This window comes from Gavia stellata, chromosome 6 (assembly GCF_030936135.1).
Source record: "Gavia stellata isolate bGavSte3 chromosome 6, bGavSte3.hap2, whole genome shotgun sequence".
Classification (NCBI taxonomy): domain Eukaryota; kingdom Metazoa; phylum Chordata; class Aves; order Gaviiformes; family Gaviidae; genus Gavia; species Gavia stellata.
The window spans coordinates 5669300-5682876 of record NC_082599.1 but is presented as its reverse complement, the minus strand read 5'-3'; the positions used below and the strand labels follow the sequence as shown (position 1 = coordinate 5682876).

At 45.1% G+C, this 13577-nt stretch overlaps 1 protein-coding gene across 1 annotated transcript in view; it reads left to right on the top strand.

The window, feature by feature from the left end:
- Positions 1 to 13577, top strand: part of PLCD1 (phospholipase C delta 1) — a 46513-nt gene that overhangs the window by 22321 nt on the left and 10615 nt on the right. Inside the window, exons 5-8 of the mRNA XM_009807665.2 lie at positions 3209 to 3437; positions 4554 to 4755; positions 6547 to 6691; positions 7746 to 7895. Of these exons, the coding sequence (XP_009805967.2) occupies positions 3209 to 3437; positions 4554 to 4755; positions 6547 to 6691; positions 7746 to 7895 (726 nt within the window). The remainder of the gene's footprint in view (positions 1 to 3208; positions 3438 to 4553; positions 4756 to 6546; positions 6692 to 7745; positions 7896 to 13577) is intronic.

The following is a 13577-nucleotide window of genomic DNA, read 5'->3' as shown; positions in this document are numbered from 1 at the left end:
CATTAGAAGTAGTCACCAACACTTACACTTCATTTGCAGTCTGTGTAGGTCATGCCAATAATGGAGACCAGGGTGCGATTCACCTCATCCTAAAGGATACATCTCACATATGTCAGGTGAATCACTCCGTACATCTTCAAACATCAAACATCTGAAAAGACACCCTTTTTTTTTAGAGGTGCAGTCTCCTCTTCATTCAATGAACCTCTTCGGCTATTGCAATAGTTACAAGGGAGCTCTAGGAGTGGAAACTTGTTGAAGTTCAATTCTCTTTTTGTGTAAGGACTCCATGTAATTACTAAACCTTGATTCAACCCGTCTAAATGCAGGCAGCTAGTTGAAGTACCCTCATTAGGCATGTAATTTTTGTAAGTTTCCTGTATAGCCCCTGGAAAGAGAGGCTCTTCGGAGGTTAATTCAGATCTCTTGTGGGCTGAATTACCTCCAGGAAGAGTCTGTCTTGTTCCTAAGGCAATTACATTTTCAGTTTACCCTCTGCCTAAACTTAGATAGGCTGAGAGACATTACAGCATATTAAAAGGGTGATCGTTTCTGTCTTAGTGAGTTTTTCTTCATTCAGTCACAGGAAGGAAGGGTGGTCAAGGATTCAAGAGAGAGCTATAGGGCATGTTCTCACCTTATTCTTGCTTTTCATCACATAACTCTGTGTCTACATCTAGGTTTTAGGCACACCTGAGTAAGATGTATGCAATGCAACCAGAAACTGCGCAAAGCTCCTCTGATTGCTCACTTCATTTCATCCTGAATATTCATTCTGGTGCATCAGAAAGGTTCTGACTTATTCTGGCAGGCCAAGGTTCATTCAGGATTCAGGGTTCATGATCCATACAAGTGAGGTAAAACACAGTATTTTGGGTTGACATTATCTTTCTAACTTGGAGCTCTTGTAGCCCAAGCAGAAGGAGCTCAGTTTTACTCTCGGCATCTGATCTGCCCTGAAATATGACTATGATGCCAATGCTATTGTCCTATTTCCATGACAACCTTTAATGGCCACTAATGAACGAACTTCCCAAGGCACATCAGTTATAATGCCAGTTTTCTAGAAGTAATATGTCATTTTCCCTGTTGTGTCTTAATGAAAAGAATGTCTGTCATTCACAGCATCCCTGCAGTCTCCCCCAGTTGGTGTCCCTCTTTATATTCCTTTTTCAGTTGCTGAGCATCATGATCAGCTTAGCTTGTGAGATCTGCCAAGGCCACAGCACAAGATCATATAGACATGGAAGGCAGCAAGGAAAAGACAGTTCCTGGATGGCTCAAATCTAGTTTGAAGGTGTCCGTAGTACTGAGCATTTCACAGGTTATCCCATTCCTGAGATGAACCCATAGCTTTTACCCAGAAGATTCTGAAGTCCGGACAAGTTGAACTTTTTGCTCTTGGTTCAGTTTGTGAAATGCTGTGCATCAAGATAATTTTGTTTGGTTTTATATGTGCACCATAAACTGCTAGTGAAGGACTCCAGTGGAGTATTTGTAGGGGAAGAAGGTCCCTCATTATCATCTTGCTTGAAGCACTGCCAAAGCCACCATGGCCATCACTGAGATCATTAGCAGAGTTAGGTTGAGATTAGTATGATGACTGCTTAAACTGAGATGCATTTTGGTGATAAAACCCAGGACAGTAGCTCTATCTGTCATAAGAGATCAAAGATGGAAAGCAATTAAATTCCTCTGGTTTGACAAGTTACCATCTGTCAGCTAAGTTGTAGTAACTGATAGTAACTTGTCCATAGCAAGGGTGACATGAAATGCACCACAACCTCCTTTGAGTGGCCTGGAGCACACTTTCCATTCCAAGCTCAGGCCTGAAGAAGAGAAGTTTTTAGGCCAAAGGCTAAGTAAGGCAAGGCTAAGTAAGGCAAACCATGTTCTGCAGGGGTTTTGGCATCCATGCCAAAAAGGAGATTTTTCAGACTTACCTGAAATTTAAGATGTGAGTGGGCTTTATGAGATGAGGACACCACTGTTAAGGGTCTGTTTGCTTGCTTTAGATATTGAGAGAGGGGGAATCATCGTAATAACAAGGCATTAACTAGAAGTGGGTTGATTGATGAAATTTGCAGGGAAAAACACTTGGAAGCTGTATAATGCTCCCTGCCATAAGTGATTCCTCTGAGATAGGCTCTTCCTCTCCATTGCAGCTTTTTTTGCTCAGCCCATATTTAATGCAAAGGTTTACATCCCAGCGATGACTGAAAAATAGTTGTTCACCTCTCCATGAAGAATTCTGCTAGGAACAAACAACAAAATTAATATCAGGATTTGCCACAGAAAAATGGTAATTTCTGACGAAAAATTGAACCTGGGAGTATTTTAAATAAACTGGAATATTTGTTGTTGGAAAAGCTGTTGTCCTTCATGGAGACACTAACTTGCATATCTTAAACTCCTAATCTTTCATGGTCAGTCAAGTCCTTGACTCTGACAGCTCTGTCAGAGCTGTTATCTCATGGAGAAGTTCAAACCACAAAAGAACATGGGGGCATGAAGAATTTGAATTACAGCTCCTTGAGCAGCTGATATCTGATTTGAAATTTTGTGAAGATTTTGTTACTTGTTGGGTTTTGGATGAGAATGGAAAATTTCCATGGAAAGAGGGATTTTTTCATACCTAAACATGCACATGTCTAGCAGGTTTTGTTTTAAGTTGGTTTTGATGCCATCTTTGCAAACAGCCCTACTGCTAGCCTTGACAGTCTCTTGAGGCCTGAGCTCAGACCCACTAAGGTCAAGGAGAAGGCCCTTTTCACTTTACTTACTGGATTTCAGGCCACAGTCTCTACCAGTAGTTTAAGATGCATTGAGTTAATTGTTTCCCTATAGTCCTCCATATCTTGAGATCAAGAGTTACATTTCTCTTGAGCCTTGGTTTGTACTTAGATTGTCTTGAGCTGTCCTTCTAACTTATAGTTTGCACAGTACATAGTGCGGTAGAGATCAAGGCCATGCCTGGTGCTTTTCAGCACACTGATAATATGAGTAAATAATAATAATTGTAACTGTTATATGACTGTTGGCCTTGTCAATGAGAACCATCGTCATTGAGCAAGTGCTTCTCATTCACTGGCCAGTAACTGTTTCCAATTATTTTGTGTTCTGCGTTGTGTAGCCCTGGTGCAGATTACGGCTGGCATATGCCAGAAGGAAAGAAGGTTTTCACTCCTTCTCCCCTCTACGTTTACAGCACTGTGACAAGTCCAAAACAGAGGCTCTGGAGGATGATGAGATAGAGGAATTTTACAAGATACTGACAGAGAGGAAGGAAATAGACAAGATCTTCCAAAAGTACTCAGATGCAGAAGGGTTCATGTCCTGCCAGAACCTGGTGAGGTTCCTCTATGAGACACAGCAAGAAGAAGATGCTGTTGTTGCTGCCCCTGCCTTAATTCAGAGATATGAGCCCAATGAAAGAGGTAGGTTGGAAACCCTGGCTGGTTTGGTTCAAAATCTTTCTTTCTTGATGAACTATGAATTGCTTTGCTGTTGCTTTCTTCTGCAGCCATGTGTGTCATTTTCTCCTTGCAGCTGCTTCTAAACCACCAGTCTTCTAGGGGAACATTAGCAGCTCTTAGAGAGGAGGGTGCAGGAAAGTCTGGGAAATATTTCTCTTCATTTTTGCCTTGGGTACACTGAGCAGCTGGAGAAGGGTGGATATGGAGTTGGCTAGAGGGTGATGAAATTCCTGTGGGAAAGGCTCTGATGGCTTATTCAAATGACAAGACCTCACATGGCTTTGCAAGGTTAAGAATGTAGCAATATTTCTGTTCTCCAGAAGCAGGAATAGAGGCAAATCTTTTTGAATATGGGCACCTGAAAAGCCATTGGGTGATGAAATCTCTGAGTAGAGGGCCAAGAAGGTGATAGCTGTTTAGGAGAGCAATCACAGAACTGTCTTTCTGCTCAGAATTAATTGAATCACCAGTCTGGAGCACCATGGAGGACATGTTCAAGAAATGAACACAGAATCATAGGCTGTTTTTGCACTGTCCTGGTATACCTTCAAGGAGATGGACAATGCTTGGCAGATGTCAGACCTGGGGATTAGACTGAGATCTAGCTTAGTCCCTCGAGATGGGGAGACCCCAATTTCTCCCCAAAGTTGGGTTATTTTTCATTTACTCTTTGCAAATCATGTATTCATTGGATAATCTAGATAGGCTTTATCTGGCTATGTTTAGACATCTGACAATTTCTCGGTGTTGGCATGAAGGAAGCTTGAAGTGCTCAAATGTAGATCTCTAGAGACAGGTGAGGTAAGTGCTGTCTTTGACACTTTTTAGGTGTTATAAAGGACAGTAAGTGTCATAAAAAGCCACACTTGTGAAGAGGTTTTAAAAGCATTTTCAGGCAGATGAAGCTGTCATCATCTTCTGAACAGCATCAATATCTTTACTATGAGCTGAATGCCTAGGGAGCACATTTGGCCTTTGAGATCCTCTGGACATCAGCAGGCATCATGGTGAAGATGACGGCACAACCTGGTGGTTGTCAGATTTTCAATATGGGATTTCTTTCTTTTTATCTGGCAGCCAAGAGGGGAAATGCCATGACCAAAGATGGTTTCCTGATGTACCTGCTGTCCGATGATGGGAATATATTCAACTCCTCCCACCGTAAAGTTTACCAGGACATGACTCGACCTCTCAGTCACTATTTGGTCTCATCCTCTCACAATACTTATCTTATGGAAGACCAGCTCACAGGTCCAAGCAGCACAGAAGCCTATATCAGGTAATGTACGCGTGTGTGTGTTTGCGTGTGGTGTGAGGGGTTGACCTCTTTCTTACAGAAGACATAGGGTGCATCTATACTTCTAGAAGCAAGAGGACCAAGAAGCAATATCCCACCCTGAGACCAGGTAATGTGAACTCGCCCATGTTCACATCAGGGTGAGCTGTTTCTAAACCAGCTGGCCATGCCCCCCTTTTCATAGCACTTTGACCTGGGTCTCAGCTGGACCCCAGGTGTTGTCCATCTGACTGTAAGATGTATAATTACTACATTTGGGAGCAGTTTAAAGTGTCTGCAATCATGTGGAGGCTGGATTGCAGACCTCTGGAATGGTGTTTTCAAAGCATGATGCTGAGGGTATCTGTTGCATGCCCCAGAATATGGCATGAGATCATTTGTGCAAGGGACTTGTAGGGTGCAAAGATTTCTGGGGTAGAGCTGCAGGACTGTATAGGGACTGGAAGGAGTCAAAATGATGCACACTATCATGATGTTTACGATCAGTACTGCCTTTTGGGAGTAGCCCCTGGCATGGACTGTCCCTAGAACCGTGCTGGGGTTTATTTTGGAGAGAGCTAGTTGAAGTGGTACAAAAAAAGAGGTGGGATGTGATCTAAAGAAGCAGTGTGTGAGTGATGAGGAAACTTATGCCTGGTCCCTCTTTAGCAGCTTAGATGTTCCCACAGCGTCCCTGGACAGAACATTAGGTGTTGCCTATTTCTGCCTTTAACAATGACTGCTGTCTGATGTTTCACGGCCAGATATCTGCAGTGGCCTTTACTAACTCACATGACAACCTTACATTCCTTCTGCTGTGACCTGTACTTTTATCAAGTGAGACAATATTTCCTTATAAGCAAGGCAATGACTGCAATTCTGTCTTTGTTTATTACTTATCTGATTCTTGGGGAACAATGGCTGTCTGGAGTCACAAACTCAAAAGAGTAGAGAGTGAAATCTGGCAGAAGTTGCTTTTCAGTAGCTGTTTGAATTCCTTTTCCAGTATCTTAAAATTACAGAATTATGTTTTGGTTATTAAAAAAACCAAACCCATGATTCTTACGGCAATGGAAGAGTTGTGTTATCTGAAATGTATAGGGAATTACTGTGAAAGAGACAAGATCACCTCCTAGACAGATAAGTCTGTACAGGAGGAACATACATATGAAAGTAAATTAAAATGAAAGTATGGATATGTAGAGGTGGGAGTTTCAAGTGGAAATTCGGTCTGTAGACTCAGTTTGGGAAACTGGCCCTCAGCAGTCTTCCCAGCTATGGTGGAGTTCCCACAGCTCCCTCCCTGACAGCTCTGAGAACTCATCTCTCTTGTCTTATCAGATCTAGATGAAGAAGTCACATCATCCAGGCTTCATGAGCTGGCATCTAAGGCTGACTCTCTTACTATCATTCTTCCAGTGCAGCCACTCTTAATTTTCTCTTCTCTTCACCATCTTTGGGGAAAGACTTGGGGCACAGTAATGAGTGTCCTTTCTCATCTGGCACTCACTATGTCTTCTTCTTTGGATAATTCTTACCTTCAATTTTCACTGCCTCCTTTCTCAGATCCCACTGTGCTTTCCTTGTTCAACCTTGAGCTCTCTTTGCTGACTCTGAGCTCTCATGATCCCATCCTTTCTCTGTCTGCCTTCCTGTTTTTCCAAGTTCCTCTTTTCTCCCTTGCTCCCTAAACTTCCCGTCAACCTTCCCAGGCAATACCTGTGCTTGATGCACCATCATTTTGAGATGGAGCAGAAGGTTTAGAACCCAACCAGGTCCCTTCTTTGTTTCCAGAGCCCTCACCAAAGGCTGCCGCTGTGTGGAACTGGATTGCTGGGACGGCCCTAACTCGGAGCCTGTCATTTATCATGGCTACACTCTCACCTCCAAGATCCTCTTCAGTGATGTCATTAAGGCCATCAAGAACTATGCTTTCAAAGTAAGGACAAGGGACCCTCTAAGATTTCCCATAATGCACAGTCCAAGACTGATAGTAGGTCTCTGTCCCTCTAAGCAGAGAGCATAAAGAATGAAGACTTCACCTTAGCATTTCTCCTGGGTACAAGATGTGTCTGGGCATCCCTGTTCTGCTTTCTGCAGAGATCCATTCCTGGGAGTTGCTGGATAGGCAGAGCACTATCTGAGGATGAGTTTGAATCTATACCAGCACAGCTGCATCCTGGACCTCACTGAAATGCAAATAATGTCCAGTATCTTGAGCATACCTGGTGGGAAATGCAAACAGGCCCATGATTTGTGTGGCTTTGATGTCTCAGGGTCCATTCCTAGTCTAGAGGAACCCATGTGCATGTGTTTTGGAGGGACTCATGCGAAGGACTGCTTTTACTCTGCTTTAAAAGGAATGAGCAGGTCTGGAGTCTTGTATGGCAGTGCTGGGCCAGTAGCCTTTAAAAAACCTTGGGTCTGTCCAGACTCACTGGGCTTGCTGCGATTTTCCTTCTGTGTGTGCTTGAGAGCTAGTATCAAGTTTCCTTTGGGGCTATAAAGCAGTGACAATGACAATGCCTTCAGCACACAAAATGACTGGGAGGCCACAGGGAACCAGATCAGGCCTATGCACGGATGGAGGAAAGATTCATGTCACCTAAGGATTTGAGAAAACCCAGTGATTTCAAAGCCTCCCTTCTCAGTCCTTCCTCTGAGGTAGGAAGATGCTCTGACCCACAGTGCAAGTGGAGAATAGAAGCACAGGGAGCCTCATCAAAGTGCCACAGCAAGTCTGTGGGAGGCATCCTGAGCCAGCCTGGTGCCCTGTCCATTGGAACTTCATCTCTGGAAGGCATCGGCAGAGACCTGAGTAGCTACTGCACAGTTAAATTTGTCCGTTTTTAACTAACGCTCATTTTAGCAGAATACTAGACCCTACTGTTGACACACTCATTTCCAGAGAAAACAGCCCTGGGGGTTATATCAATTGCTATAGACTGGTGAAACTGCAGAGTTCACTGATATATGTCGCTGTTTTGTTCTAGACCTCACCATACCCTGTCATCATCTCTCTGGAGAACCACTGCAGCGTCGACCAGCAGAAGGTCATGGCTCAGCACATGACGACGATCCTGCAGGACATGCTCTTGGTTGCCCCAGTTGATGGAAACAAATCCCAGTTCCCCTCCCCAGAGGTAAGCAAGGCCACTCTAGCACTTTCTGCCTTCTGAAGGTGGGACAAGAGAGAGGTCTGTCTTCTTGCTCGATGCCAAGTAGTGGACAATATGCCTGAGGACTGGTGGGAACTGCACTTGCTAAGGTCAGAGATTGTCTGTGGGCAGTGGTGGGATAAGAAATAGGAGTATCTAAAAGTAGTCTGTGCATATCAAGCACAAAATGGCCTGTTGCTCCTTGTTTGTTGTTTAAGGTCTCAGAAGAGATATCCCTGCAGGACTGAGGACATTTCTGGTCCATTTACCAAGTCCAGGGAATGTCCTTCACCCCATGAGGAGACTGCTATTCTGGCTTGTCCCAGGGGGAGCTGAATTCTGAGGGTCTGTCTTGTTTCTGCTCCCCACACCTCAAAGCTGAATATGACCACCTTCAGGCTAATCCTCTGAAGCAGAGTTAGGTCGTTGCACATGCAGGGAAGATTAGCACCGCAAGAAGTGACTACAAGGTGTCTCTGTGTTTTTAATCCAGCAAGACTGGACACTGCTCAATTTCATGATAGGTGAGATGTTTTGCTCTGTGCTGAAGGATGTAGCATACGCTCCCCTCCTCCTTTAATGCCTTGGGTGCTCTACTGTGGCGACCCACCCTGCTGATCAGGAAGCGATGAGGGCTGGAAGGATCGCTGTGTTTGCTTACACCTCAAAACTCAAGGGGAAAACCAGTACTGGTAGCCTAAAACTGTATCAAGCATGAACTGTCCTCACACTGAGAATGGCCTGGGGTGGTGGGGATGGTCTTCCCATGGGGATGTCCATGGAGGACAAGGGGAGGCAGGATGCTGCATAGAGGTGCCCCTTTGATTCCCATGAATCAGGGCAGCTGTGAAGTTGAGAGATGAGATTGGACCCTGCAGGGGGAAGGAGATATACAGCGCTCAACAGTGTACCACCACTATAAAATCCTTAGCTGACAATTAGAAAAAATTGGAAATGGAATGTTGATATGAAAAAAAAAAAAAAAGTTTCCAAAACAGAAGCCAAAATGAAAGTCATCTGTTTCCACCCTTTCGGTTTGTGGTTTTTTTCCTTCTTTTCTGTTAAGCACTTTGCAGAAACAGACTTTTGTGTGGATAGCTGCAGTTCTCTTTAAATTGTATTTCTTTGCTAAAGAAATCATTTGACAAAAGTTGGACGAGAATGCCTTGCCAGAGCTGGAAGGATTTTGTGGGTAGGATAAATCTGGCAGGCAGCAGGGCAGAATGGAGAGGAAAACTATCCACCCAAAATATCTTCTGTATTTGTTCTCCCTCTCCCTTTTTCTCTGTTCCCTTTCTGACTTCCCCCTTTTGTTTGGGAGTGTCATGCCTCACTTGATACAATGCCTAGCACAGAGGGAAGCTGATCTGGGTTGGTCACTAGGCACCAGTGCAATAAATCAGGATGAATCATAATTTTTAATGCTGCTGCTTCAGCAGGACCTTTGCACTGGCACAGACAAGTTGCCTCCATTTAGGAAGTGAGTCTCCCTGGGTGAGGATACACCCAGCATGGAGACAGGTCTCTGCAGGCTGTTACTGAGTTAGCAAAATCAGTGTCTTCAGTGTCACCTCCTGGCTTGCTATTTATCCTCAGTGCAGGATCCAGGAAAGCTGCTGATGGCTTTTCAAAACACTGCCTTGTGACCAGGGGAATGACATGAAGAAAGGAGAAACACCAGGGAAAGAAATATGTGATGTGTGTGTAAGGGAATGGCACCAGCTTCCCAAAGATGTTTTTCCCATTCCTGTGCTCGTCTAACCTCCTGCTCTGATTGCCCAGATGGACACGTGGCCCCAGCTGGAACTAAAGGGCCCATATCTACCATAGTGAATGCATTTGGGCTGATATGCTCCATTGGAGGGACTGATCCATTTAGCTTAAAGGGAGAAAAATTGCCAATGTAGCAAAACCTTTTCCTTCTGGTACTTTTCCTCTGCCTTCCTGCTATGTGAACTGGGGGAGTGCAAAGGGCTGAACTGCTGATTTTTTTTGGTGGAAAATACATTGAAGCTGAAACATTAAGGAAAAAAAAAAACAAGCAAACCAGAAACCTCTTGGATTTTGCACTTCCTTGTGAAGCTGGCATGGGGAAGCCTGGGACTACATACTATTTTTTATATTAGAAAAAGGGTGGGATCGGTCACTGGAGAGACGGCTGAAAGGCTGTAAATAAAAACAGGCGAAGCGTTGCTGCAGATCATGTTAGCAGGGCAGTGTCAGTAACTAAAGGAAGATCAACACAGTTTAGATTCACGCTAACAATTCATGCTGCAGCCCAGGGCAGGCATCTGATTTATTAGGCTTCATTCAGGAACAGTGTTGGGCTAAACAGAACATCTAAATATCTCCCTCAAGCTGCTGTCTTTAGGTTCCAGTAGTAAATTAAAGGTCTATAGGATGAAAGGCCAAAAGCCACACAAAAGCTCCAGGCAGTGCCAGGGTTGTAGGGAAGAGCTGCTCCAGTCTCTGCTGCCAATTACTTGTTGCAGGCCCTTCTGCCCCAACACTGATCTGCACAGGGATCTGCCAGGGCCCCTTCTCCCTCTCCCTGCATCCCAGCGAGAAATGCTGCAAAAAACCAGCCCTTGGAGCAAGACTAAAACAGCTGCCAACAGTGCATGCAACTATTCAGCATGTCAGGCATATCTGAAACCCCTCCAGCTCTTTGTTACTGGACTTCCTTGTTTACAACTACAGTGGCTTTGGGTTTAACAGACCTGTCTTGGTAGGTGACCCTTAGGACCATGAGCCCCTCAGTTGGGAGCCCCAGTGCAGTGGCAGAGGCCTCTGCCATCCCACACCTCCACTGTCCCACCAGCTGTCCCATCAGTCCCATCCATTGCTGCGTCCAGTCCCCCCATTTGACATTGCTCTGAGCCACGCAGCTCAGGAACCACTTCCAGTATAGCGGTGGCAAAGCAGGGCTCAGCGCATACTCTGCCCTGTGCTCATGTCAAGGCAGCAAACGCCTCTAGATTTGTCTCAGCTAAGCCCAGACCAGGTTCAGTCACAGGTCTCTTAAGCCAGCAGTGCAGATTGGGAGCCGTCTGCCCGGGAGGGTTACTTCTGCATCATACACTCAGCATGAATGTGGCTCCAAGTCCCTCTGCCTTATGCCTAACTCCACATCTATGCCTTTCTCCAAGGTTAGCCCAGCTTGTGTCAGCCTTGTCTGCAGTGCATCTTCTTGGCTGAAGTTCTTGAGCTGAGTTTCCCTCAAATCCTTCAAAACCTCCTTTGATAATGTGTTTCTTCCACTTTTCTGGAGACTCTCTTCATCCACTGGTGCCACTCATTGTTAAACCCTGCAACACTTCAGTTTACAACTAGGGTGAAAGACATACACAGATGGAGATGTGATATCAGTTAGTGCATCTAGTCTGCACATCTTACGAATGTGAACATGTTAATCCTCACAGCTTCTCAGAAGTCTGGGAAGATGGATATCTTCATCCTGAGAGCGGCATGTAAGGTGGCAGTGCTCAGACCCTTTATATTCATGTATGTGAGCATTTCATTTTGGGCTCCTTTTGAGAACTAGTTAATACAACCAGGGGACTTGGAGGCGTGGTCCACCTCCTCGTAAGTGTTTGTTTAAATATACAAGAAGAATCACACCCTGGGAGTGTTTAGTTCTCTCTGTTGACTCTAAAGGAGGTGTTGAAGGCACAGAAAATTTGATGAGGTGGGTCACTTTACAAATCTTTCACTCCCACTGAGATGAAAACTGGAAATCAGACCTTGTCATGGCTTTCAGGTTGCTAAGAGGGGCAAGAAACTTTCAGGTAGGATAAACATGTGTATGCAGATGTTTTAAAATCCTCTGCTCTTTACAGCTTTGCTCCTTCCGATAAAATCAACAGTGCTTTCATTTAAGATGGTTGCTGTGTCCCAGTTCACAGACTCTCAAAGGCAGCAAAGCCGTGTGTCAGAACCATTTCATTTGCAGAGCTGAGCTTGTTCAGCATGCAGTAGAAAAGGTGGGAGAGCAGGGGAGTTCCACTCGTGGAGAACTAAGGCAGTGCAATTTACAGGGCATGTGAGGAAGGGAAAGAGTTGCATCCATTCCAGCAGCCACTCCATTATATGTTCTCAGTAGAGTCCAGTGTCCTTGTAGCCTTTCCCATTTTCTTAGGTTGTATTCAACCTTGGGCTTGCCATAGGCAGTTGGAATAGCTTTATGGTCTACTTGGAGAATATTTACTGAGTATTTCAGCTAATGCTTCTTCCTAACACAAGGGATCTGCTCAACAGAGCTGAACTGATGAGTTGAGAGTCTTTTGCCTCAGGCTAGAAATACTTAATATCACATGAAGGGGGACCAAGAGAGATGGAACAAGTGCATGTGTGTGTTTGTGTCTGTGTGTATCAGCTTATTTAAAACCTTGTTAAAGAAGATAAGTACTCAAATTTTGGACTTTGCTTCCTAGCACCCATATTAAACAAAGGAAGACAATGTTTGGGACTGGCAGCTTCTGCAGGGTGGATTCAGTGCAATGCTACTATAGAACAGCACCTTCTGCAGGAAATGGAGAGGAAAATGCTCTGTTTTGGGGTGAATCTCACCCCTCATTTTGGACCTATAAACTAATGTATCTCCTCTGGAGTTAGGTGGCACATGGACCGCTCTGCCTTGTAGGCACGGTGGAAGTCACCTGCACAGGGGGATGCTAAACCTCCGCAAAGCAACAGGACTCCAGAAGGGAGCCAACCTCTTAGATTTCAAGGCCAAAAGGTGACCACCATAATTGCCCTACGGAGAGCCTTCTATAACACAGTCTGGGCTGAGCAGCGTCCCTGTGCCCACGGGGAGCATCTGCAGCATATCTGATGTTTCCCAGAGTAACCACAGTCTAGACAGGATAACAGCAGCACCAAGGACCCACTGTTGGCAGCCCTGGTATGGGGTGAGGTGAGGAGACAAGGAGGAGGCCATGTTGCTGTGCCTTCACTGCTGATGTTATTCAGCCATCTAGGATGTGTCTGTGCCAGAAATTACACCTCTCACTTGCTGGACAGGCTGTCCTGAACTGGACAAGCTTACAAAGGGCTAGTAGCCTTACCGGTAATTAAGAAGCAAGCAACCTGCCCCAAATACCTTATCCCTAGTTCTCTACTGTTGAACTGTGAGATGAGGTGGTAAGGTTTCTTATGGGATGTTAGAAAGCAGAGGCAGATAATAATATATTATATAGCAGGATGCTATCTGCAGCCTGCGAAAGACAAGAGAGACTTCTCTGCTCCCCTCCCCGCTGTCCCCAGTGCAATCCCTCCAGGCTTGTCTATTCAAAGTATTGACAGGAGCATAAAAACTCACACAGAGTTGGATTTCACCTTCTACCAGTGGTGTTGTGGAAGGACAAGGAAGAGCTGGATATTGAGGGCAGGAGGGTGGTTAGAGACATGTGAGCAGCAGACTGAAGTGAGACTCTGAAGATGAGCCGACTCATCTCCCAGCCATGGATGTGAAGAAGCAGGTCACAACTCTGCCTGGAAGAGGGCTGAGGGGCTGGGAGGATGGCCTGGGGATGGGGAGGAGGATACTGCTATGCTCTGACTGCTCCTTTGGGCCTTTTATTCCCAGTAACTGGTACATTCCTGCCAGCTACTTTTGTGTAGTTTTTGAGTGACAGGGGAAGAGCCCCGGTGTAAACATCATTTGTG